Source organism: Typopeltis vanoorti, chromosome 1 (genome assembly GCF_054136105.1).
Source record: "Typopeltis vanoorti isolate ZY-2024b chromosome 1, IOZ_Tvanoo_1.0, whole genome shotgun sequence".
Lineage (NCBI taxonomy): Eukaryota > Metazoa > Arthropoda > Arachnida > Uropygi > Thelyphonidae > Typopeltis > Typopeltis vanoorti.
Window position 1 is genome coordinate 161,158,423 of NC_143549.1, and position 24,673 is coordinate 161,183,095.

Genomic DNA, 24,673 nt, shown 5'->3' on the forward strand with positions numbered 1-24,673 from the left:
GTGTCGCATAGTAATAGTAAAAAAAAAAAATCCTGTGCTTTAGAAGTATTATGCTTTAATCTACATTTCTGTAAATATTAGTTATTCTGACATGTTATATGTCATTTCCCTGACAAGTGCATCTCTTTTTCCATTGAATCTTCTAATGTGGTTGATATCTATGTTCATTTCCGTTGAGTTTGACACTTTAATTGCCTTAAAGTTGAGCAATATGGCAAGATTCACTGATTATAGTTATGAAAAAGTAATAAAAATTCAAAAATAAGTTTGAATTTCCTATTTTGAATAAGAAAACATGAACTATTTCTAATGCTACCAAATTCTTCAGTTTCAATATATTTTTCTCATGGATGCTCACCGTGACAAACTCTTGGGGATCATGTGAATAGTTTGTCATAGTGGATTGTTTGGTATACTGAATTTATTTTGGATAGCTGCACTGTACCTGTACCACATTGGTTGGGTACACTTACCTTCTGCTTAGTTTGTTATAGTGAACCAGTTTGTAATAATGATGTTTGCTATATTGAGAGTTGATTGAATTTCACTGTTTTAAATTAAGTATCCCTTAAATTAAAAACTTACTAATTTTTCAACTTCTTTAAGAATGCTTTGGATTCTTAAATTTAAAACTTAAAATTTGACAGCAAAGCTCAGCAGATGATTTAATACAGAGCCTCCCCCCCACCCCACCTCCCCAAGCGAAGGAAGATATGGTGGTAAATGTGCACTGCAGTTACCATTAAATTACTGCTGTATAATATAAAAGCTGCCATCTGCTTTAAGTTTCAAATTACTTAGAATAAAAGTAGGAGTAGAAAGAAAATTTCCCATCTCATCATCATCATCATCATCATCAAATTCCTGCCATGTACCCTCAAGGGGTGTACAGGATATGATAGTACTACATGAAAAAAAATTACATCATTATTAATTTCCTATCCACAATTTTCCTCCTAATCAGTCTGTTACTTGTCAAGACTCCAATATTATCAGATCTTATATTTCTATCGTCTAAGGCACTTTGTACCGTATCAATCCACCTATATCTTGGTCTTCCTCTGGGTCGTTTTCCTGCCAACCTGGCAGAGAACACTTGTTTTGCTAATCTTTCCTCGCCCATTCTGTTTAAGTGACCACACCACCTGAGATTAGCTCTGCTAACACATTCCTGGATGCTGACAATGTCAAGTTCTTTCTTAATATTCTCATTTTTAATATGATATTGCCATTGATGCCATCTGTTCACACCTATAATCTTTCTCAGGACTCTCATATCTGTGGTCTCTAGTCTTTGTTCAAGTGTTTTACTTCTGAACCATCTCTCAGATCCATAAGTTAAAACTGGTTTGAACACTGTCTTGTATACAGCTAATTTAGTATTCCGACTAATTTCTCTCTTATTCCATATAAATTTATTCAATTGACTTCCCACCATATCAGCTTTGTTGATTCTGTTGTCTATTTCTATATTTAATTTACCATCTTCAGTAAAAATCATGCCTAAATAGCTGAAATGTTTACTTGTTCCACAGGTTCTCCATTCACAACACAGTTGACATTTTCAATGATTCTGCCTATTTTCATTGTCTTTGTCTTTTTATTGCTGACCTTCATACCATGTCTATTACAACAGCTATTCAATTTAGTCAGAGAAACTTGTAGCAGATTTATTTAGAAGTATAACATCGTCTGCATAAAGCAAAGAGCTGACATTAACATCTCCAATTCTGATATCATTTTTATGTCGTTATATCATTATTCCTTCATAATGTGATCCATATAGTTAATTAATGAATAACATGGGGATAATGTACATCCTTGTGTCACACCAGATTTAACATTAAACCATCTTCCTGTACTTCCTTCAATTCTAACTGCTGACTTACAACTCAAATAATGACTAAGTATTGCTTGATATAATGCCCCATTGACACCATATAACTGCAGCGTATTGAATAGCTTCTCTCTTGGCACCTTGTCATATACCTTTTCCAAATCGACTAAATTTAAATACAGATCTTTGTTATATTCCCATGCTTTCTCGACTATTTGTCGTAAAGAAGATTTGATCCTGACAGCCTCTATTTGGCCTGAATCCAGCTTGTTCTTCTCCAAGCTTTTCTTCCACAATTCTTCTCAACTGTTTCTCAAGTATACTTGCATAGATCTTGCCAGGAACACTCAGTAGGGAAATACCTCTGTAATTCTCACATGCAGTTTTATTTCCCTTTTTATATATGGGTACTATGAGAGCTCTACTCCAATCATCGGGAATTCGTCCCTCTGTCCAGGCTTTCTGAATTATGCAGTGCAGCCACTGTTAGACTCTTATACCACCATACTTCAGCATTTCTGGTCGAATATCATCTACTCCTGCTGCCTTTCCACATTTCAAGCCTTTGATGGCTTTTTCTACTTCAAGTATGGATATGTATTCATGACCGCATGTCTGGTCAGTGTTTTTTACCACTGTGCTGTCATCACTGCTTGTTTCATTTAGCAGTTTTTCAAAGTAATTACTCCATACTTCAAGGATATCTTTTTCTCCCGTTTTCATGACACCTTTATCATCTCTAATTCCTTTTACAGCACTCTCTCCTCCATTCTTAAGCTTCTTCAACAACCTCCAGAATATTTTGCCACCTTCTTGATATTTATTTTCTATATTCTTGCCAAAGTCCTCCCATGGCTTTTGTTTAGCTAGTTTTACACAGTGTTTAGCATTCTTGCATTTGTCGCTATATTCTCTAAGAGCACAAGCTGACTTATTTGACAGGTACTTTTGATATGCTTTCTTCTTTTCCTTCACTGACTCTTTAACTTCCTGTGTCCACCAGGGCCAGGGAGTTCTGATTTTTTTTATCCTTGCAGACAACCTCACCACATGCCTCTCTGGCAGAATCAATCAATGTTTTCTTCAGAGTTTGCCACTTAATCTCCAAGGTTTGATTCCTGTTCTCAAACTCTTTCATTTTTTCTTCAATAATCTTTGTGTATTTTAATCTACAGTTCACATCTAAAAGCTGCTCAACTTTTATTCGCTTTAAAACTTTCTTACATGTTATTCTTTTCAATATTAAATTCAATTTGATCCTGCTCAAGACTAAATAGTGATTGCTTCCAATTTCAAATCCTCTGTACACTCTGGTGTCCTGCACCAGGGAGAAAACATCACTATCAACAATAACATAGTCAATGAGACTTTTCTTATTCCTAGCCTCTTCTCTCCGTGCGAATTTGTGCACATTTTTATGTTGAAACATGGTGTTAGTAATAACCAGTCCATGTCCTGAGCAGAAATCCAACAGATATTTGCCATTATTATTAGCTTTCCTCTTTTCTCCAAATTTTCCCAAAATATTTTTGTATGTCTCGCAATCATTTCCTACTCTGCTATTTAGATCCCCAACAAGGACCAATTTTTCATTGTATCAGTTGCTTTTTCTAAAGCCTCAAAAAACTCCTCCACTTCTACCTTAGTAGAACCTTCTGTGGGACCATAGGCACAAATAAGTCTCATTGTCCAGTTCCCCATTCTCATATTTGCCCACATTACTCTACTTGAGACTGACTGCCATTCAAGAATATTAGCCTCGTATTTTGTGTTGAATACTATGGCTACTCCTTCTTTTTCTTGATTGTCATTGCCTGAATATAACATTTCGTATTTATTGCTCAGAAAGATCTCACCAATATTTGTCTTTTTTGTTTCAGTCACCCATATTATGTCGATCTGGTACTTATCTAATTCCCCAGCTAGCTCTATTTCTTTGCCATTCAGGCTTCTTATGTTGATAGTACCGATCTTTAACTCTGGTGATGTTGAGTTGGGGTTTGTTTTCAGATTTGTTCCAGTAGCTGACTTTTCGCTGTTCCCCCTGGTTCCCTGGCGAAAACAACGGGGGGCCTTGTTTAACTGGGCGAGGCCCAACCGGCATGAAATTTTGTCATGTTTTACCATCATTTTTTATTTTGGTTTAACCAATAAGAATACAATTTGGTCGGCTAAATCCCAAATTGGCAGCCCATCCTTGTTCGTTCAGTATCCAAGTAGATACCCAACAGGGTGCACCATGAGAAGGTGAGGATTGGACATTAAGTCAGAAGTCCTGGTCGGTTCTCTGAATTCCTTTAAAGGGTATGTGGAGGTCTCCTCTCAGTTATACAGCTTTGACCCTTAAGCACCCCATCTCTTTTTTTCCCATCTCTATTGATAATTATCCTTATGTACGTATTTTTTTTTTTTTTTTTTTTTTTGGGTTTATCATTGTGAAAAGACATCAAACAGAGCTGGCTAGCTGTTTAGGCCATCCATTGTTTGCTAGATGTTTCTGTGACTATCTTAATTGATCTTTTGTATATTTATTCCTTAAATGACTATAATATCCATTTGTCTCATCATTTCATCATGTTGCTGGTCTGTCTTCATTAACCAATTCTTGGTGTCCATTCCATTTTTCTCTTTGTTCAATTATTGATTTGAAGTTTAGAGGGCATATTGTAAAGGTAGCTAAAACAACAAAGTAGATTGCTTGAGTGTTGACAAACACTAACCAGCAGGGATAGAGAGATTATTGTTCCTCTATGTAAGGCTTTAATAAAGGCCACATCTGGGCTGCTGTGAGCTGATCTGAACACCTGGATTTTGTAAGGATGAAGTGGTGAAGAGGATCTACCAATGTGAAACAAAGATTATGCCAGTCTATGGCATGGCATGGTCTGTTCCTTATGAGAATAGATTGATAGTTTGTGGGCTTCAAAAACTCGCTGATAGGTGGAAAGAGGAGACATGATTGAAGCATATAAGTTATTAAAGGGGGATTTTATGGGATTGACACTGAAGACTTTTTCAGTACATGGCAGGAGGTAGAGAATGAGGGCGGCATCCTCATTCTCTCCCTCTCTTACCAATTTAGACAATCCCTTGCCAACTTAGATTTGTTTCAAATCCCCCCCCCCCCACCTCATCCACTTGTCTCCAAATTGCATTTACTGAATCTTTCTTTATGCTCAAGTTGTCTCTGAACCCTTCCCAATATCCTTTTGTTCCCTTTTGAAAACCAGGTGACCAAATCTATGCACAGCAATCCATATGTGAGCAAGCCTTATATTGTATATGGAACCATAACATCCTTGCATCTATACCGTGATTGTCATAATCCACTGTGCTGTCCACAAGATTTTGCAGTCTGTCCACAAAAATTTACATCCTTGTTCACCACCATCCCCAGATTCTTCATCTCCTCCACTTCCTCTAAGATATTCTCCCCAACTGTTACTCTGCATCTTATCTTTGCTTTCCAAATTTTAAAATCACATTTTTGCAACATTGAATTATTAACTGACTTACTCACTTGTCTATTCATCCAGTATTTTGTAAGTCTGCTTTGCACATAGTTCTTCCCAACTTTGCTTTATCATTCTAACCTTTCCCAATATCATCATCATCATCAAATTCCTGCCATTTCAGCTCAAGGGGTGAACAGGATATGATAGTACTAGAAGAAAAATTTACATCATTACTAACTTCTTATCTACAATTTTCTTGGCCTGTATATATCTTGTCTTATCTACAAATCAGTCTGTTACCTGTCAAGACTCCAACATTATTAGATCTTATATTTCTCATCAATCCATCTATATCTTGGTCTTCCTTTAGGTCTTTTTCCTACCAACCTGCCAGAGAACACTTGTTTTGTTAATCTTCCCTCTCCCATTCTGTTTAAGTGACCATACCACCTGAGATTAGCTCTGCTAATGCATTCCTGGATGCTGACAATGTCAAGTTCTTTTCTAATAGCCTCATTTTTAATATGATATTGACATTGATGCTATCTGTTCACACCCATAATCTTTCTCAGGACTCATATATCTGCGGTCTGTAATCTATGGTCAAGTGTTTTATTTCTAACCCAGCTCTCAGATCCATAAATTAAAATTCATTTGAACACTCTCTTCTATACAGCTAATTTAGTGTTTTGACTAATTTCTCTCTTATTCCATATAAATTTATTCAGTCGACTTCCTACCATACCAGCTTTGTTGATTCTGTTGTCTATTTCTATATTTAATTTACCATCTTCACTAAAAATTACCTAAGTAGCTGAAATGTTTTACTTGTGCTATAAGTTCTCCAGTCACAATGTAGTTGATATTTTCATTGTCTTGTTATTGCTAATTTTCATACCAAGTTTGTTACGACAGTTATTCAATTTAGGCAGGGAATCCTGCAGACTTCTAGCGGAATTATTTAGAAGTATAACATCCTCTGCATAAAGCATAGAGCTGAGATTAATATATCCAATTTTGATATCAGGTATCAAATTTGGATATGTTAATCTCATATAATTTGATATCACTTTCCTTCATAATGTGATCCAGATAGATAATGAATAACAGAGGTAATAATATACATCCTTGTCTGACACCAGATATAACATTAAACCATCTTCCTGTACTTCATTTAATTCTGCTCACTTACAACTCAAAAAAAAAAAGACTAAGTATTTCTTGATATAATGCCCCATTGACACTATATAACTGTAGCATTTTACCTTGTCACCTTGTCATATGACTTTTCCAAATCTGCAAAACTTAAATACACGTCTGTTATATTCCCATGATTTCTCACCTATTTGCCGTAAAGTGAAAATCATATCCTAACAGCCTCTATTTGGCCCGATTCCAGCTTGTTCTTCACCAAGCTTTTCTTCCACAATCCTTCTCAACTTGTTTCTCAAGTATACCTGCATAAATCTTACCAGGAACACTCGTAATCCTCACATTCAGTTTTATTTCCCTTTTTATATATGGCTACTATGAGAGCTCTGCTCCAGTCATCTGGAATTTGTTCCTCTGTCTAGGTCTTCTGAACTATGCAGTTCAGACACTGTAAGACTTTTATACCTCCATACTTGAGCATTTCTTGTCGAATACCATCTACTCCTGCTGCCGTTCCATATTTTAGGCCTTTCATGGCATTTCTACTTCAAGTATGGATATGTATTCCTGACTGCATTCCTGTTGAGTGTTTTTTACCTCTGTGCTCTCACTGATTGTTTCATTTAACAATTTTTCAAAGTAATTACTCCATACTTCAAGGATATCTTTTTCTCTGGTTTTGATGTAACCGTTATCATCTCTAATTCTTTTTACATAACTCTTTCCTCCATTTCTGAGCTGCTTCAACAATTTCCAGAATACCTTGCCACTTTTTTGATATTTCTTTTCTATGTTCTTATCACAGTCTTCCCATGACTTTTGTTTAGCTAGTTTTACACAGTGTTTAATTAGTTTTACACAGTGTTTAGCTTTCTTACATTTGTCTCTGTATTCTCTAAGAGCACAAGCTGACACATTTGCCAGGAACTTTTGATAAGCTTTCTTCTTTTCCTTCATTGCCTCTTTATCTTCCTGGATGCACCATGGAGTTCTGATTTTTCTATCCTTGCCTCACCACATGCCTCTCTGGTTGAATCAATCAGTGTTGTCTTCAGGGCTTGCCATTGAACCTCCAAAGTTTGGTTCCTGTTCCCAAACTCTTTCATTTTTTTCTTGAATAATATTTGTGTATTTTAGTTTACAGTTCACATCTGAGAGCCATTCAAATTTTATTCGCTTTAAAATTTTCTTACGTGTTCTTCTTTTCAATATAAAATTCAATTTTATCCTGCTCAAGACTAAATGGTGATCACTTCCAATGTCAAATCCTCTGTACATTCTGGTATACCCTGCACCAGTATGAAAATGTTACTATCAACAATAACATAGTTAATGAAACTTTTTTTATTCCTTGCCTCTTCTCTCCATATGAATTTGTGCACATTTTTATGGTGTTAGTAATAACTAGTCCATGTCCTGAGCAGAAATCCAACAGGTATTTGTGATTACTATTAGATTTGCTCTTTTCTCCCAATTTTCCCAAAATATTTTTGTATGTCTGACAATCATTTCCTACTCTGCTATTTAGATCACCAACAAGGACCAACTTTTCCTTTTTCATTGTGTCAGTTGCTTTTTCTAAAGCATCAAAAAATTCCTCCACTTGTACCTTAGTAGAACCTTCTGTGGGACCATAGGCACAAATAAGTCTCATTGTTCAATTTCCAATTCTGATATTTGCCCACATCACTCTACTTTAGAGTGCTTGCCATTCAAGAAGTGTAGCCTCGTATTTTGTGTTGAATAACATGGCTACTCCTTTGCCTTGATTGTTATTGCCCGAATATAACATTTTGTATTTATTGCTCGGAAAGATCTCACCAGTTTTTGTCTTTTTTTTTTTTTTGTTTCTGTCATCCCTATTATGTCGATCTGGTACTTATCCAATTCCTGAGCTAGCTTCATTTCTTTGCCATTCAGGCTTCTTATGTTGATAGTACCGATCTTGAACTCTGGTGATGTTGAGTTGGGATTGGTTTTAGGATATGTTCCAGTAGCTGACTTTTTGCAGTTCGCCCTGGTTCCCTGACTTAAACAAGTGGGGGCCTTTTTTTTGAGTTCAAATGCATTTTTGTGTTTTCATTTTTGTAAGTACATCATTTTTAATTCTCCACTGAACAGTTTATAGATTCGTGAGGTTATAGATTCAGCTCCCAGCTTAGAAATGGATTTCTTTTTTGTTTTTTTTATTATTAGTATTCCATTTTCATATTTTAGAACTCTCTTACAAAGATTTCTGGTATTAAGGAACTTTTTTTTTCCTTGTTATTTTCAGGTGTTTATGTTATCATTTTTATATTTTAAAATTTCTTTTCTTATTTTTACTTCCTTTATGGTTTTATAAATTGTTATGTGTACAGTGTTTCTTATACCATGTGCACCTTATTTCATTTTTCTTCTCATTTCAATTATTTTTAATTTGTCAAATCTTGTCAAATTCATTTTTGATTATAAATTTTAAACCCAATAAATGATACAGAGAATGATATAAATAATATATTAACAAGTGTAATAATGATTTTTTTTTTTCATTTTGTTCTAAAATTTCTTGAAGTTATTTTTTGCCTTCCTTTTCTTAAATTTGTTACTGTTTTACTTGATCATTCTCTGTTTAAAAATATATATGAGGGTGGTCTGAAAAGTTCTCGGCCTAAAAACGAAAAAACGAATTTATAATTTCAAATTATTTTTATTTTTCAATGTGATCTCCATTAAGACTAATATGTTTATTCCAGTGATGCTCCAGCACCATTAACCTGTCCCTGTAGTGGTTCTCAGTAAGATCTGCAAAATGCACCTCTACAGCTGCAGTCACCTCTTGATTCAAAGAAAAACGCTCACCAGTGAGGAAGAGTTTTAGTTTTGGGAAGAAATAGAAGTCGAGAGAGCCAAGTCTGGGGAATTGGGTGGATATTCCAAGAATTCACAGTGCAGATGCCTTAATTTTTCCATTGCCACAACACCTTTGTGGGCAGGTGCCCACAAAGCGATTTTCGTTTTTAGTCGAAGCACTAAATTTTTTCTTTCCATAAACTGGCTACACCAACTCACTGTAGCTTTGAAGTTTTCACTGTCCTTTTTATTTGCTTTGCCCCACTTCAAAGCAAATAAATGAATATTATTTCTTGTTATAATGAGTCCATTTTGGTGATTTTCTCGAACCCAATCCGCAACATTATTTTCCAGAATAGGCCACTTACGAATTCCTTTCCGTAATTCGCACTTATTTTTTGGCATTTTCATTATTAAAGTTTCATTTTTTCTCCAACCGCGAACTAGTTTTTCGTTTACTCCGAACTGACGTGCAGCAACACAGTTAGTATATTCTTTTGCAAATGTAATCACTTTGCACTTAAAACTCACGTCATATTTCATTCTTTTAAAAGGAGCCATTGCACTTTAGTTCACTATTGGTCACCGGTCGATATAAAAAAGAAATTTTTCGAGTCGACTTATACTATAAAAACTCAAAAAAATTCCAATATCGACTTATATGCCAGGTCTACTTATACGCCAGAATATACGGTATATAGAATGTTCCAGTATTACTTGACGACTGCCAGTTCCAACAAACAGAGAATAGCGTTTCATATGATCTTTACTCGAAAAAAACTTCAAATTATAACAGTGAAGATGCATTACTTTTTAACATCCACTAAATATAACTATTCTTCTTCTTCTCTTCCGTGTAAGATGGGTTGAGTCTTCTCTTAAGCAGGATCTTCCAGTCTTCTCTATTCCTTGCTGTTTGAAAAAGTTCCTTATATGTTCTGCATCCCAAGATGTTCTTTATTAATTTCAGCCAGATATTTCTTGGTCTTCCAGATCTTCTTTTTTCATTTGGAAAAATATTGATTAGGACGTTAGGAAGTCTGTCTGCATCCATGCGTACAGTGTGTCCAAACCATCTCAGTCGTTGTTTTCTAATTTTTTTCTATTACTGTCTTTTTATACAATAGTTCTTGTCTGACTGTGATGTTTTTTCATTTCTATCCAACTTGTTCTATTTATTTTTCTTAAGCATTTCATTTCAAATGCCAGCAGTTTTTTCTCCTCTCTTTTTTTTTTAATTGTCCACACTTATGCTCCATAGATGACTGTTGGTATAATTATTGCTTCATATAATTTGATTTTGGCTTGCTTAGATATCTTGTTTGTTTTCCAGATTTTCTGTAATTTTCCCATGGTGATCCATCCTATCGCTATTCTGGGTTTGATTGTTTTGAGTTCATCTATTGTTTCTGTTAGTTTTGATCCAAGATATATGAAGTTGTCTACTTGTTCTATTTGTTCTCCGTTTAGGGTAGCTGAGATGGTAGTTCTGTTCCTCCCTATTTTCATCACTTTTGTCTTTTGTATATTTATTGTCATGTCATATGTTTTACAGGTTTCACTTAGCTTTTGATCAACTTTTGTAGTTCATTTGGGTTTCTTGCAAGAAGAATGAGATCATCTGCATATTTGATATTATTTATGTTTAAACCATTGACATTGAATCCAGGTTCATTGTGTATTGCCTTCTTTACAACTTCTTCTAGAAGTTATAAAGAAGGCAGTATTGAATAGGCATGGGGATAATGTGCATCCTTGCATTACTCCTTTTTGGATCTCTCTGGGTTCTGTTGTGAGTGTGTCCTTTTTAATTATTGCATTTGTCTTAGAGTAATATTTTATCAGAAACTATCATATATTTGTCTATTGCTTTTTCTAGTAGAATTTTTAGAAGAAGGATTTCTCTGTTGATGTTATCGAAAGCTTGTTTAAAGTCCACAAAACAACAATATAGTTCTTTATGGTCTTCCCAGCTGAGCTCTGCTAGTTGGTGCAATCTGAAAATTTGGTCTATTGTTGAATAGTTTCCTCAGAAACCAGCTTGTTCTATGCCTATCATTTCTTTGTAGGTGTTTTTTTAATCTATTTTGTATAATTCTTATGAATATTTTATAGGTGTGAGGGAGTAAATTGATTGGTCTGTAATTTCTGCAGTCTCTTTTGTCTCCTTTCTTGTATATTGAGATGATCTTTCCAGTTCTCCAGTCATCTGGAATCTCTCCTGTTTGTAGTATTTTATTGAATAGGGTTGTTAAATATTCTATTAATATGCTGCCTCCGTATGACCACAGTTCAATACGGATAGTATCAATGCCTGGTGCTTTATTGTTTTTCATCTGTTTTATTGCGTATCTAACTTCTTCTTGTAAAATTTTTGGGTGATCATTATTGTAGTTAAAAAAAAAAAAAAAAAAAAAAAATGATGGTACAACAGATTTTTCTTATATATTCAATATTCCCGGTTTCAGTCATCTTGTTGTTTATCATTGTTACTGCTTTTGCTGAGAATTCCTTTGTAATTTCTCTTACACTATCATGGAAGACTTTTAGGTTGTTTTGTTGGTATGCTTCTTGGCATTTCTTAGCTTTTTCTTCTAACCATTTTTCTTTGGCTTTTTTGCATAGGTTATCAACTTTATTTTTTAGTGCTCTGTATCTTTCTCTATTCTCTTCATTGTTTTGTTGGTTCACAAGTATCTTGGCCTCTCTTTTCTCTTCTATGGTAGCTATGATTTCTTGGGTTATCCCCTGTTTGTTTATTTTGGGTTTGGAACCTAGAGTGTCTTTTGCAATTGATAACACTTTCTTTTCCTTCTTCCCAGTATTTTCCGCTGTTCTGGAAGATGGAGGGTTTTAATTTCAAGCACATCTCTTCTAAAAATCGACTTCTGCTTGAGCTACCTTTTAGTTTTGATAGGTCGATGTTTTCTTCTTTTCTGATATTATTTTTCCTGTTGAATTTTATCTTCACTTTGGCAGTTAATATTTCGTGGTCAGTGTCAAAATCAGAACTTCTTAATGTTCGTACATTATTTACTGATCTTTTCCATTGTTTGTTTATGATGATATAGTCTATGCAGTTTTTTATATTACCATCTGGGGATGTCCATGTATATTTATTATTAGGGCATTGATAGAACAGTGAGTTTGTAATCATTAGATCGTTTGCTTTACAGAAGTGGAGTAATTGTTCTCCTCTGTCGTTGAGCTCTCCATATCCAAATTTCCCCATCACATCTTTTTTGTCTGCTGTGAACTGACCTTTTTTGGGATTATCTATTTCCTGTTGTAGTTCTTCATAGAAATTTTCTATTTCTTCCTCTGAATGGTGCATATATTTGGATTATTTTAATGTTTGACCTTTTTCTTTTGCTTGAAGTTTGGCTGTTATTATTTTAGGAGACACTGAGTTTATTTCAATTATTGAGTGTGTAAGTTTCTTTTCAATTAATAATGCAACTCCTTCTCTGTGTATGTTATCTTTTCTTCCTGAGAAGTACAGTCTTCCTTCTGGTAAATCCATGAATCCATCTCCACACCAATGTGTCTCTAATAAACCTAAAATACTCCATTTCAGTCTTTTTAAATTTTTCTGGAGTAATTGCAATTTTCCAGGTCGGTATAGTGATCTTATTTTGAGGGTGGCTACATGTTTCACATCCTTGGCTGACCACATTGCTGATTTCTTACCTACTCTATGTGGTCTTTGAGTAGGCGCATCGGTTGTCCCGTACGCAGTAGCACTATCTAGGTTTGTAAACTTTCTCCTGCTCATGAAAGTTACTGGCATAATAATGTAGCCAGCTTGCAATGCCTCTGCTACATCCTTTGGTCCATGGCTTTTTATTCTTTATTCAGAGCAAACCCCATTTGGGTTTCCCCATCCGCCACCCGGGGGGGATGCGCCTGGTAGGAGTGTGGTCTCCCCCAAGATACAACTATTACAACTATTTATTCCTTTTATTTTTCCTTATTTATTAAAGGGAAATATTTCCAAGTCTCCCTTGTTCTATCCGTTCCATATCTTTTACGTCTCCATATACATATAAATATATCTTCTCTGTTGTGTCCATCAGCTATTCATTTTATTTCACATTATAGCATATGCTGTATACTCTCAGTTGTGATTGTGAAATGATAGCTGGACATCACAAACAGCAAAGAGAAGTTTTTCATTAATGGCAGACTGGATTAATGTGAAATAATCATCAAACAGAAAGAAACGTCATTGCAGTGCAATGACGTTTCTTTTCTGTTTGATGATTATTTCACAGTGTCTACAGATGTTTTAATTTCAACAATGTAAGAAGGTATGTACATTTTGCCGATTCTTTGCCAAATGATAAACTGTGTCCACTAATAACCTGGCCAGGAGGTATGTGGTTAGGCTTAACAGCCTCACTAGTCAACCACAAATAGCGACACTACAAACACTGCTATATTTTTTGGAATATTGTTTTAACATATATTTTATCAATATTTTATTTTATTTCTGATTACCCAAACTAACAGTAATATTTTCCATAAGCAAACTCATGTTAAGACATTTAACTTCCAACATCTTAAAAATAGCATTTTAATAACATGAATATGAATCCATAGTTTTCTTTCATGGTTACAGATTGATCAGCATTCATTATAATAAAATTATTGGAACTACTGTGTTAGAGTAATAACTTCAGTTTATATATAACCAAAATAAGTACCTGACATTTTAACCTTCATATCTAGATTATTATCTCAAGTATACCAAAAGAGACACTACATTGCAATACAGATAGCATGCTAAAGTAATACTTAATTTGGTCAGCTGTTTAACACCTACTGGCCAGGTGTCTGATGTGTTTGTGTGTCGGGGAAGGACACTGCATTGAAACATCTTGCTATCTGTATGGCTAGAGACTACTAACTGATAAAATAAAACATTGGAATTAGCCAATATTTATGAAATAACAGCTAAAATGATTGCTTACAGTCCTACAGTGTGGATTTGCTATAGAACTTGCACCTGAAGTTATGGGACTGTGCATGCCATCCACATTCTCTGAAATTTTATGGTGCATTATTGTTTAGATTAGGATGGTTGATGAAAGTTTCAGTTTTCCTTAAATTTGCATTCACACTAGGTTTTTGTATGATGTAAGGAACAAGTTCCTTTTCATTTTAAGAGAATGATCAGAGAGGTCCCATTTATCAAAATTGTTAAATTTAATGTATCATTTGTGTCCTTTTTTTAGGATTGCAATTATGCATCTTATTTCACCAGAATAAGGTAAGTTATAGTACTGGATTTGGTATATCCCAGAATGGTGGCAGTAGGGAATCCTTGGAGGTATTGAACTTCTTTTTCAGTTTAAAGGTAGTAGCATTAACATTGCATCATTCTGTTTATTTTATCTTATATCCCTTTGCATGGAATGGCAATGGTTTTATTGTAGCCTATATTATTTCCATTTTTAAGGGTGTTTTTTTTTTTTTGCGAAGAATTTTATTGATAGTATTTTTGCTATAATCATTGTTTATAAATATATTGCTAATAATTTGTAATTCATGCTTAATAGCCTGCTCATTGTTATAGCTCTCTTTTTAGGGTACTTATGATCCAAGTTATTGTGAAGGATGGTGGTGGTATTTGTGGGCCAGTCTATCCTTCACTGTGGTAAACAGTGAAGGATAGACTGGCCGAGGGAAGACACATGACAAGTTTGTATTCAGAAATAGAATTTCTTTTCTCAATTTTCAGTAGTAAATTGTATGCATTCAGGTTGTTTGTTCAGGAAGGTATTTAAAGTTTCGCAGCTCTGTGGCTCAATAAGAAAAACGAGATCTGGTCAGCAGTGTTAGCAGCTGACCAAATTAGTGTTACTTTGAAATGCTACGTGTATTGTAATGTTGCTTCACTTTGTGTATATATGTTATGTGCAAATTATGAAATCGCGTAATCCATGAACTGTATAATGTGCTTGTACAGTTCGTGGATTGTGTAGAATTTTGCACAATTCATGAAATGAGCATTACGTTTTCTGCTCATTTCATGAATTGGGCGCATAGTAACAGCAGCAACAGCACATGATGTGTGGAAACTCATGATAAACTGGTGAAGAGCATTTCTTATTGGTTGTTGCTGCAAGTTGCTATGTTTTAAGATTTTTTTTGTAATAGTATTAGTCAAGTGTTACAGTAAATTTGTACAACGTTATATCAGAATTCCATTTGTCGTATTTAGTAAGGTTAGGTTCTCATTGGCGTGAGTTGCAGGACCCACGGCTTACATAATATGTGACGATTCATTACTATTAACTTAATAAAGTGATATTTTAGGATTCCACGAACTGTACAAGCACGTTATACAGTTCATGGAATGAGTAAAAATGTTGCGCATTCCGTGAATTGTGCAATTTCATAATCTGCACATAACATATAACTATACTTCAAATGATAACTGACCTTGATATGAAGTTCAAAACATCAGTTAATTATTTTGGTTTGCAGTAAGTTGAAGTTATTACTCTAACACCTAGCTGTTTTGATAATTTTATTTTAATGAATATAAAGCATAAATTATTTGATATATTTCATCCAAATATCAGATTAATGTATATCACTGAATCATTTTAATTTTATATAATTTAACATGTTAGAGACACATGTTGGGTAGTGATCCACTTTGCTTTTAGGTTTCATGTGTAAATAACTTACCTTTATGCATGAAGCCTCATAAGTTATCATGGTATAATTCTGTCAATCTTTCTACTTAGTACTGTAATTAATACTGTTCCAAAAAGGGGTGTGGTTGAGATTAGGCATCATTATGCAAATGGATTTTACTAAAAATATGTTCCCTCCCTTTCCTGTTAAAGAACTTAATTAAAAATTTAAATTATATAGGATGTTATTGTGTATTTATGAGATATATATATATATATTTTTTTTTTTAATAATATAACTCTTACAGTGTCTATGATCGCAACACACATCTCTGTCCATTTGATAATGGCCTTATTGAAAGAAATGTGGAGCTCATTTTTAGTGGCTTTGTAAAACCTATATATGAAGAAGATCCTTCTCCTGAAGGTATGATGATCAGAAATTATTTTAAACTTCTTTTATCCACATATTTAATTTAGTTTATGCATTATCTTTTTACTGACAAATTAGGGGCATGCGTGTAGATACTTGATTATAATTATGTATCAAATTTTATTTTGGTGTTTATTTTTGGTAATTAGTTGATCTAGGTACTCACTTACATTGTGGCATATATGAAAAGGAGATGAGAATGTGACTTTTTTGTTCTTAGTGTGTATCACTGTGCAACTCATAATGCAGTATTTGTTTGGAAATAATTGAGTCTGATCTGAAGATAAGGAAAAGGAGTGATATGCTTCATTTCATTATGTTACAATAATTAGTGTTTGTAGATCATTTGTTCTTTTTTTTTATTTTGATTTACAAGTATTATTTAGTCACATAGTATGCTAAACTGCAAAAATGTAATAAAAGTTAAATTGCAGTATTCAAAAGTGATAAGTTAAAAATAATTAAAGGATATATGCTTAGCAACACTATCAAGAATGCTATTATCCCAGGCAGCAGCGCTGCCTCCTAGTTTTTTTCTTGTGTGTGCGATTAATGTTCGGTGGCTTTCCAAAAAAGATTTTTTTGAATAAAGTGTGAATAAAAGGAACAGGTAATGAAAAACAAATGAAAACCGCTTTACAGTATAATGTTACCTACGGATTAGTCCTGCTTATACAAATTTTTTTACATTGAACTCAACAATTAATCATTAGTTGATTTATGATACATCAAAAAATAAAGAACTATTTTAGGTATATTTTCGTATATTTTAATAAAAAATTACAGTGATATAATCGGGTCCAGGATACAATTTTATCGGACCCGAATGAAAGATGACGTACATTTATAATTATATGTACCATTCTGTGCCATTCGTTGTTCATTTAAACTCTTATCTCATATTTTTTGACATCTTTTAGGCACCTTTTCTTCTGTGGTGCCTGTGTATATTGCACACTTTGTACACGCCACCAGCCGGCCCTGCTAGGCAGGATAATAACACTGAATAATTAAGAAATGTTGTGAACCAATAGGCTTTTGACCTATGTCCAATCATAATTTTCTTGTGGTGCATCCCATTAGTAGGTATCTATCTGAATACTGAATGAATGAGGATGGACTGACAATTTGTGATTTAGCCAAACAAATTGTATCCTTTTTGGCTAAACCAAATTTTTGATGGTATATCATCATCAGGAATCTCAGTAACTAAAATACCCTTCAGTGCCAAAATGCCCTTGAATCCCTTCTAGGATGAGAAGAACTTTTGTAAGGACATATCTGTGATATGTCCTCACAAAGATAATATTAACTGCTTTATTATGCCATTAATTTAGTTATTATCATGCATGGTTACTTGACTGTGATAGGCCATTGAACCCAACATGCAAGGGGAAGATTATCATTGCCTGCATCTAAAGTAGAGCTGTACTTGAATATTAGTAATTGTCATAGTAGGGTTAATGCCACTTTTCTTCATAATGTTATCTATATAGATGAGGAATAACAGTGGAATTAATGCACACTCTTGCCTTGCCCTCGATTTGCATGAGACTAATCTTTTGCATTCTTTTGTTCTAACTCCTGGCCTACAGCTGAACTATAGTGTAGGATATATATATTCATCATATATCCCACAAATTATAAAAAAAAAAAGGGGGAACTAAATTCAGAGTTAAGCAATTTATTATAATATGTTATTAATATATAAAGTTGTTATTTACGTATGTTTCATTATTATTTACATTTATATGATGCGAGTGAGATTTTCTGAAATGTAATGTATTTATTTATTTATTTTGTTTCTTTCTTTCGGCCACTGAAATTATGCTTAGTCATAAACACAATCTATTCAGATATGCAATTAGTACATAAGTTTGTTTGTGCTATGTCACGGCAAAGTGACTATCTTATTTCATGTTGTGAATATGCTGAATGCAGTTTCACAGTATTCCTCAATGTTTTGAACCTTCTGCAGTGAAGAAATATAATTTCTGCGATTTTCATTAAAATATTAACAATAATCAACTTTCATTACTATGAAAATAACATTGTCACGATTTCAAGTGAAGTGTTTAAACCACTGATGTATGCACTAGTGGATTGAAGTGAAAGTTGTTCTGTATTTCTGAATGTGCAAAGAAAGAAGAAGAAAAAACGATGTCATGTAGGAGGACATGGAGAAACAGTTGTTGTTTGCTATGGAGATTCATCAGAAATTAGAAGTGGATTCCTGTGTAGGAACCATCTATTAGCGTGGGTAGAACAAATAAAAAATATTTTAATAGCATGAAATAATGAGACACTGAGAAGTTTAGTATAGTTGTTTGTCGTTATAACACTTATTCAGTTCTTAGTAGATAGAACTTATTCAGAACTGATCGTTTACCTTCATATGGCTGTCATTCCAGTAAAACTTGCCCAACTATTGTCCTTGAGTCTTGTATTGTGTCCTACCCATTTACATTTCTTTCAAAGTATGTTTTCTCCAATATCTAAAAATTTTGTTTTAGGTCTTATTTCTTCATTTCTGATTTTATTTCTGAGCCTTTTGTTTAGCAGACATCTTTCCATTCTTCTTTCTGTTTTTTGCATTTTATCTATTATTTTCTTTTTGATTGGCCAAGTTTCTGCACCATACGTTATAACAGGCAATACACATTGGTTGAACTGTCTTGATATGTTATCAGGGTTTTTATTTTGCTGTTTAAAAATCTCTTCAATTTCCCAAAAGCTGCCGATCCCATTCCTATTCTTCTTTTCACTTCTTCCATGACTCCTTGTTTCAGCATTGGTAACAATTTTCCAAAATATACATACTCATCCATTATTTCAATTTCTGTATTGTTTACCTTAAGAATATGTCTTTCATCATATCCTTTTCGGTTTGTTATTATTTTAGTTTTTTCAGAATTAATGTCTAATCCAATTTCTAGTGATTTAGTTGTTAGATCTATCATTTCTTTTAAATCTTTCATATTGTTTGCAATAATAAGAATATCATCAGCAAATCTTGGTTGTTGTTTAATTTAATTCCATTAATATTGACTCCTTTATTGGACCATTCTAAATTGCTCATTATATGTTCCAATGTTAATGTAAAGAGTTTGGGAGAAATGGTGTCTCCTTGCCTTATTCCATGAGTTATGTGAAATTTTTCACTTATTTCGTGCTCTTCCGACTTGAGACATTGGCTTGAGACTATGCGTACCATCGGCATTAGCACAAAGTACGGCTGAAATGCACTCCTTGTTTAATTTGTGGCCAGGCGTGCTAATCTCATGTTTGTTCGAGAAGGTATTTTCGGGAACAACACGATAGAACAGTCTCATCTGTATTGTAAACTTGAGACAAAATAAGACCCTCAAATTCAGTGACTTTACTGATGTAATTTTTGAAGGGCTCAACTTGTTCAATATCGGCACTCAGTGCTTCACCACATGTTTGCCTGTTTGTAATACCATGGTGTTTACAAAATTGCCAAAGCCATCAATCACTCACTTGGAACTGTATTCAACACTACGAACAACAATGCCACTAGACTGCTATTGAACGAACCACTGATAAACTCCTTCTTCTAAATTCTTATGCTTGGCCAACCACATGTTTCTTATCCACCACCCACTTTTGGAGCTCTCAACGCTATATTTTAGTGAAAACTGAATAAGTTTGTCTTTATTTTTGCGTATGTCCGAAACTGTTTGCTTTTTCACCATGTAAAGTTCACAACAGATGCACAACTTTCCAACTTAAGTTTCTGTGCTTCAAGTTTACTCATTTTCTTTTAACTCCAGACATATTAACTGATATTAATAATGATTAATAACAGTTTAACTAAAAATTACTCCAGCAACAGCCTAAACACCACGTGTTTAGCACTAGCAATGCTATCGATGCTATGCTACCAAACCAAAGCACGTGCACGAAGTATTACGCGTATGCACTAAATATCACGAATGTATCCGAAGACACAACTGCCGACCGCTTCCGATTAACCATTGTAGTTGGTTTTCTTCCTTTCAGCAGATCCATTTCCTTTACTTTCGACAGCAGCTATACCACAGTAGATTGCTACAGGACACCCTTTTAGCTATTTCACAAGATTAAGAGCCTTCTTTATTTAAAGCTTGATTCACACTTTTCCTGCAAGGTGTTAACCCCACTTAACTAGCCACAGCAATCTGAGCACAGAAACATGAAAACCAGCTCTTGCTGTCTATTTATAGCATAAAAAAATTCTGATACAATAGCTGTAGTATATATGTTTAATGTAATTCTGTTCTGTATAATGTAATAATAGGTATTACATTATACAGAAACGTGAGAATGAAAGATGATGCAATACAATGAAACGTCTAATGATAAACCAATGAAATTTAACATTTAACTATTATTTTTATGGCTATTTTAGCCTATTTTCATTTAGGAGTGTCCCTTATTTTAAATACATTGGCTTTTTACTCAAGAATCGTTAGGGTATTATAAGTGTATTTTAAAGGTAAATATATGCAGACTAATAGAGGAAGAAATTTTGCACATACCTTGTTTGGATGTTAGGATGTCTTCGTTCTCCATACTTCTGCTGTTTAGGCTGTTAAAAAAAAAGGGGGGGGGGTTGAGGCAAGGTGGGAAGATTAATCAGAAAACCCATTTTTGTTTTTTTATAATAATTTAAGGGGGACCGGAAAGTAATAAATTATTTTTAATAGGTCATTTTTAGCCGATTGTTTTTTCTTAAATAACACATGAATTATTAAATTTGATTTTTATTTAAATGTTAGCACTACTTTTCTATTTAAAGTCTTTTTTTTTTTAATTTTAGATTATTTTTTTTAATATGGCAGACTTTGAGCACCATTTACGTCATTGTATGCTGTTTTTGTTTCACCAAGGAAAGAATGCTACCGAGGCTACCAAAATCATTTGCTCAACTTATGGAGATGTATTGAAGGTTAACAAATGTCAGTGATGGTTTAGGAGATTTTGCAGAAAAAAATATTGATCTCTCTGATTGTCCTCGATCTGAAAGACCTCTTACTCTAGACGACGATGCTCTTAAGACTCTGGTTGAATCAGATCCAAAACAACCCATACAAGAATTAGCAGAGAAACGTAATTCATCATGGTCAACCGTCCAAGAGCACTTACATAAAAGTGTCAAGGTTCTTAAACAAGGTGTATGGGTACCGCATGAACTGTCAGAAAATAATAAAGCACAGAGATGGGTGATTTTCAATTCATTGTTGACCAGACAACAAAATGACCCCTTTTAAGAATGAGTCGTAACTGGTGACGAAAAATGGGTACTGTATAAGAATAATAAATGCAAAAAAACAGTGGCTTTCTCCAAATCAAACTCCAATTCCAACACCTAAAGATGGACTTCATCCACAAAAGGTTCTGTTGTGCATACCACATCCTCCATATTTGCCGGATATTGCCCCTAGTGACTATCATTTATTCAGGTCCTTAGAACACAGCATAAGAAATAAAACCTTCCGTTCGCAAGATGATGTCCAAAGGAGTTTGATATCATTTTTTGCCTCCAAAGAAAAAACTTTTTTCAAAAAAGGAATTCTAAACTTAGTAGATCGTTGGAATAAGGTTATAATTAACGATGCCAATTATAGAATTGAATAATGTTAATTTGTTCTTTAATAAAATTTATATTAAAAATGTAGTTCAAAAAATTGATTACTTTCCGGTCCCCCTTATATATATATATACATATATTATTATATTTAAGGGCGCTTCTTTGGGGAAGGGGAAGGGTTTTATGGGAAACAGGGGCAGGGGAGAGTGTTAACAGGGTGCGAACCTTTCGATCGTCATTGGAACATTTCGGGATAAGTGTAGGGCTATGTCATGACGGCTTGGTGTATCTGGTGTAGGGGAGCTTGTGTTATCGCTTATTGGTCGGAGTGATGACCTAATTTTTATGTTGTGGAGCTTCCAACACTCAGAAATTAGGTAGGGTCAGTGGATGTTGATTGAGTTTTTGTCACATTTTATGGCAATTGTTTCCGATATTCTAAGCATTGTTTCGTTGTCTTGTTTATCCTAAAAACTATATTTATACTATATTATGTATGCTGATGTGGTTTCTATGAACGTGTGTGTGCGCGCGCACGCTTTTTACTATAAATCTTATCACTTACCAAGTTAAAAGTAGTCGATTCCATTTTTATGTTATTTGCACAAGTGTAGTCATTTGTTATTATCCTTCTTCTTTTCAAGGATTAGGCATTGTCTGCTCCAGTTTCACTAGTCTTTTTCTCTCTCTCTCTCCTCTGTTGGAGGCTTAATGGAATGTACACAGCACTCAGAAAGGATTGACATAGGTTTAAGTACTTCCTATATTTCGTCCTAGTCACTAGGACATCTTTGGGGATTACAAAAACAACTAATGTAACATGAACACATACGATACTAAGCCCAACCACGTGGGTGACACTGAAATCCTATCTAGGTGGAGCACCCTCTAAGGGCAGTTGTAGGTGGCCTGGAATGTAAGGTGGGACCTCTGGTGATGAGTGTTTCCCAAATCTTCGGAAGCTTAATGCAACCGTATTTATTGAGATTTGGTTGATTTCTGACAGCTGCTGCTTCTAAGAATAGTCTCTCTTTTTTGAATTTGCTGTGGTGGAGCATGGTGGTTTTCTTCCAAGAGACCCTGTGGGTGGTATCCAAGACATGGTCAGCCAAGCCTGACTGGCCATAGTTGTGTTTACAGATGTAAGACTTGTGTTCCTCCAGGCAGATGGATGCTGATCTGCCTGTCTGGTCAAAGTATGCCAGCTTACAGGAAGAGAGGGTACTTTGTAAACTCCAGGCAGAGAGAGAGAGAAAGAGAGAGGAAGGAGCTATCTTTAGTAGAACGGATAAGGGTAGCAAGTTTGCGGTGGAGCTTATATGCTGTGCGTAGGTTGTACTTTTTTAGAATCTTGGCTATTTTTTCGGATGTGCCACGGATGTAGGGTATGGTGTCATCATCACCAGAGCGGATAGGGGTGATGCCACAGTCATTCTTAATACCAGTGAATACAATCGTAAAATGAATATTATCCTCCGAGATCGTGCTGCCTACATCCCACTAGAACAAGACCTCACAAAAACACAAGTTAAGAAATTAAAAATCTTTCTTAAAAAAGTATCTTCCTGGCCCCCCCTGACATCACGAAAAAACGTAAACCTTCTCCCCCAAACATACGATTTACCAAAAATCCACAAACCCAATTCTTCACTTAGACCTATAGTAGATGCCATCAACGCACCTTGCTACAGACTGTCTAAACAGCTGGCCAACTCTCTGATCCCCCTCACTGGAAGGTCCACATCCTATATAAAAAACTCTACCCACTTTAAAGCCCTCATAGAAAATTTAACCTTGAATAACGCAGATATATTGGTAAGCTTTGATATCTCCTCTTTGTTTACCAATATTCCCTTAACTGACACCTTATCTCTCTTAGAAAACGTTTTTACGTCTGACATCTTAGATATCTTTTCCTATGCCAATAACTCTGGGTATTTTTCTTGGAAGAACAAAATCTACAAGCAGATAGAGGGAACTGCCATGGGTTCCCCCCCCCCCCCCTCTTGCCAATTTTTATATGGAGGATTTCGAAAAACGAGCTATAGACTCATCCCCACTCAAACCTTCCATCTGGCTAAGATATGTAGATGATGTGTTCTCTATTTGGCCTCATGGCCCAGACACGTTAGACTCCTTTCTCAGTCATCTCAACAGCCTACATCCAAGAATTCAGTTTACTATGGAAAAGGAAAAGAACAATTGTTTACCCTTCCTATCAAAAAACATAATCAGTTCCTCCCCCATTCCCCATCCTTCTTGTCAACAAAAGTTTAAAAATGCCATCACGATACCCTACATCCGTGGCACATCTGAAAAAATAGCCAAGATTCTAAAAAAGTACAACCTACACACAGCATATGAGCCCCACCGCAAACTTGCTACCCTTATCTGTTCTACTAAAGATCAGCTCCTTCCTCTCTCTCTCTCTCTCTCTCTGTGCCTGGATTTTATAAAGTATCCTGTTCCTGTAAGCTGGCGTACTTTGCACAGACAGGCAGATCAGCATCCATTCGCCTGGAGGAACACAAGTCTTACATCTGTAAACACAACTATGGTCAGTCAGGCTTGGCTGACCATGTCTTGGATACCACCCGCAGGGTCTCTTGGAAGAAAACCACCATGCTCCACCACAGCAAATTCAAAAAAGAGAGACTATTCTTAGAAGCAGCAGCAGCAGCTCTCAGAAATCAACCAAATCTCAATAAATACGGTTGCATTAAG

General features: G+C 34.8%; 1 protein-coding gene across 2 annotated transcripts in view; it reads left to right on the forward strand.

The window, feature by feature from the left end:
• LOC150110586 (DNA (cytosine-5)-methyltransferase PliMCI-like) overlaps positions 1 to 24,673 on the forward strand; it is a 678,915-nt gene that overhangs the window by 152,242 nt on the left and 502,000 nt on the right. For both annotated transcript variants that reach the window (XM_090399829.1, XM_090399828.1), the window contains exon 8: positions 16,232 to 16,350. In XM_090399829.1, the coding sequence (XP_090255955.1) occupies positions 16,232 to 16,350 (119 nt within the window). The remainder of the gene's footprint in view (positions 1 to 16,231; positions 16,351 to 24,673) is intronic.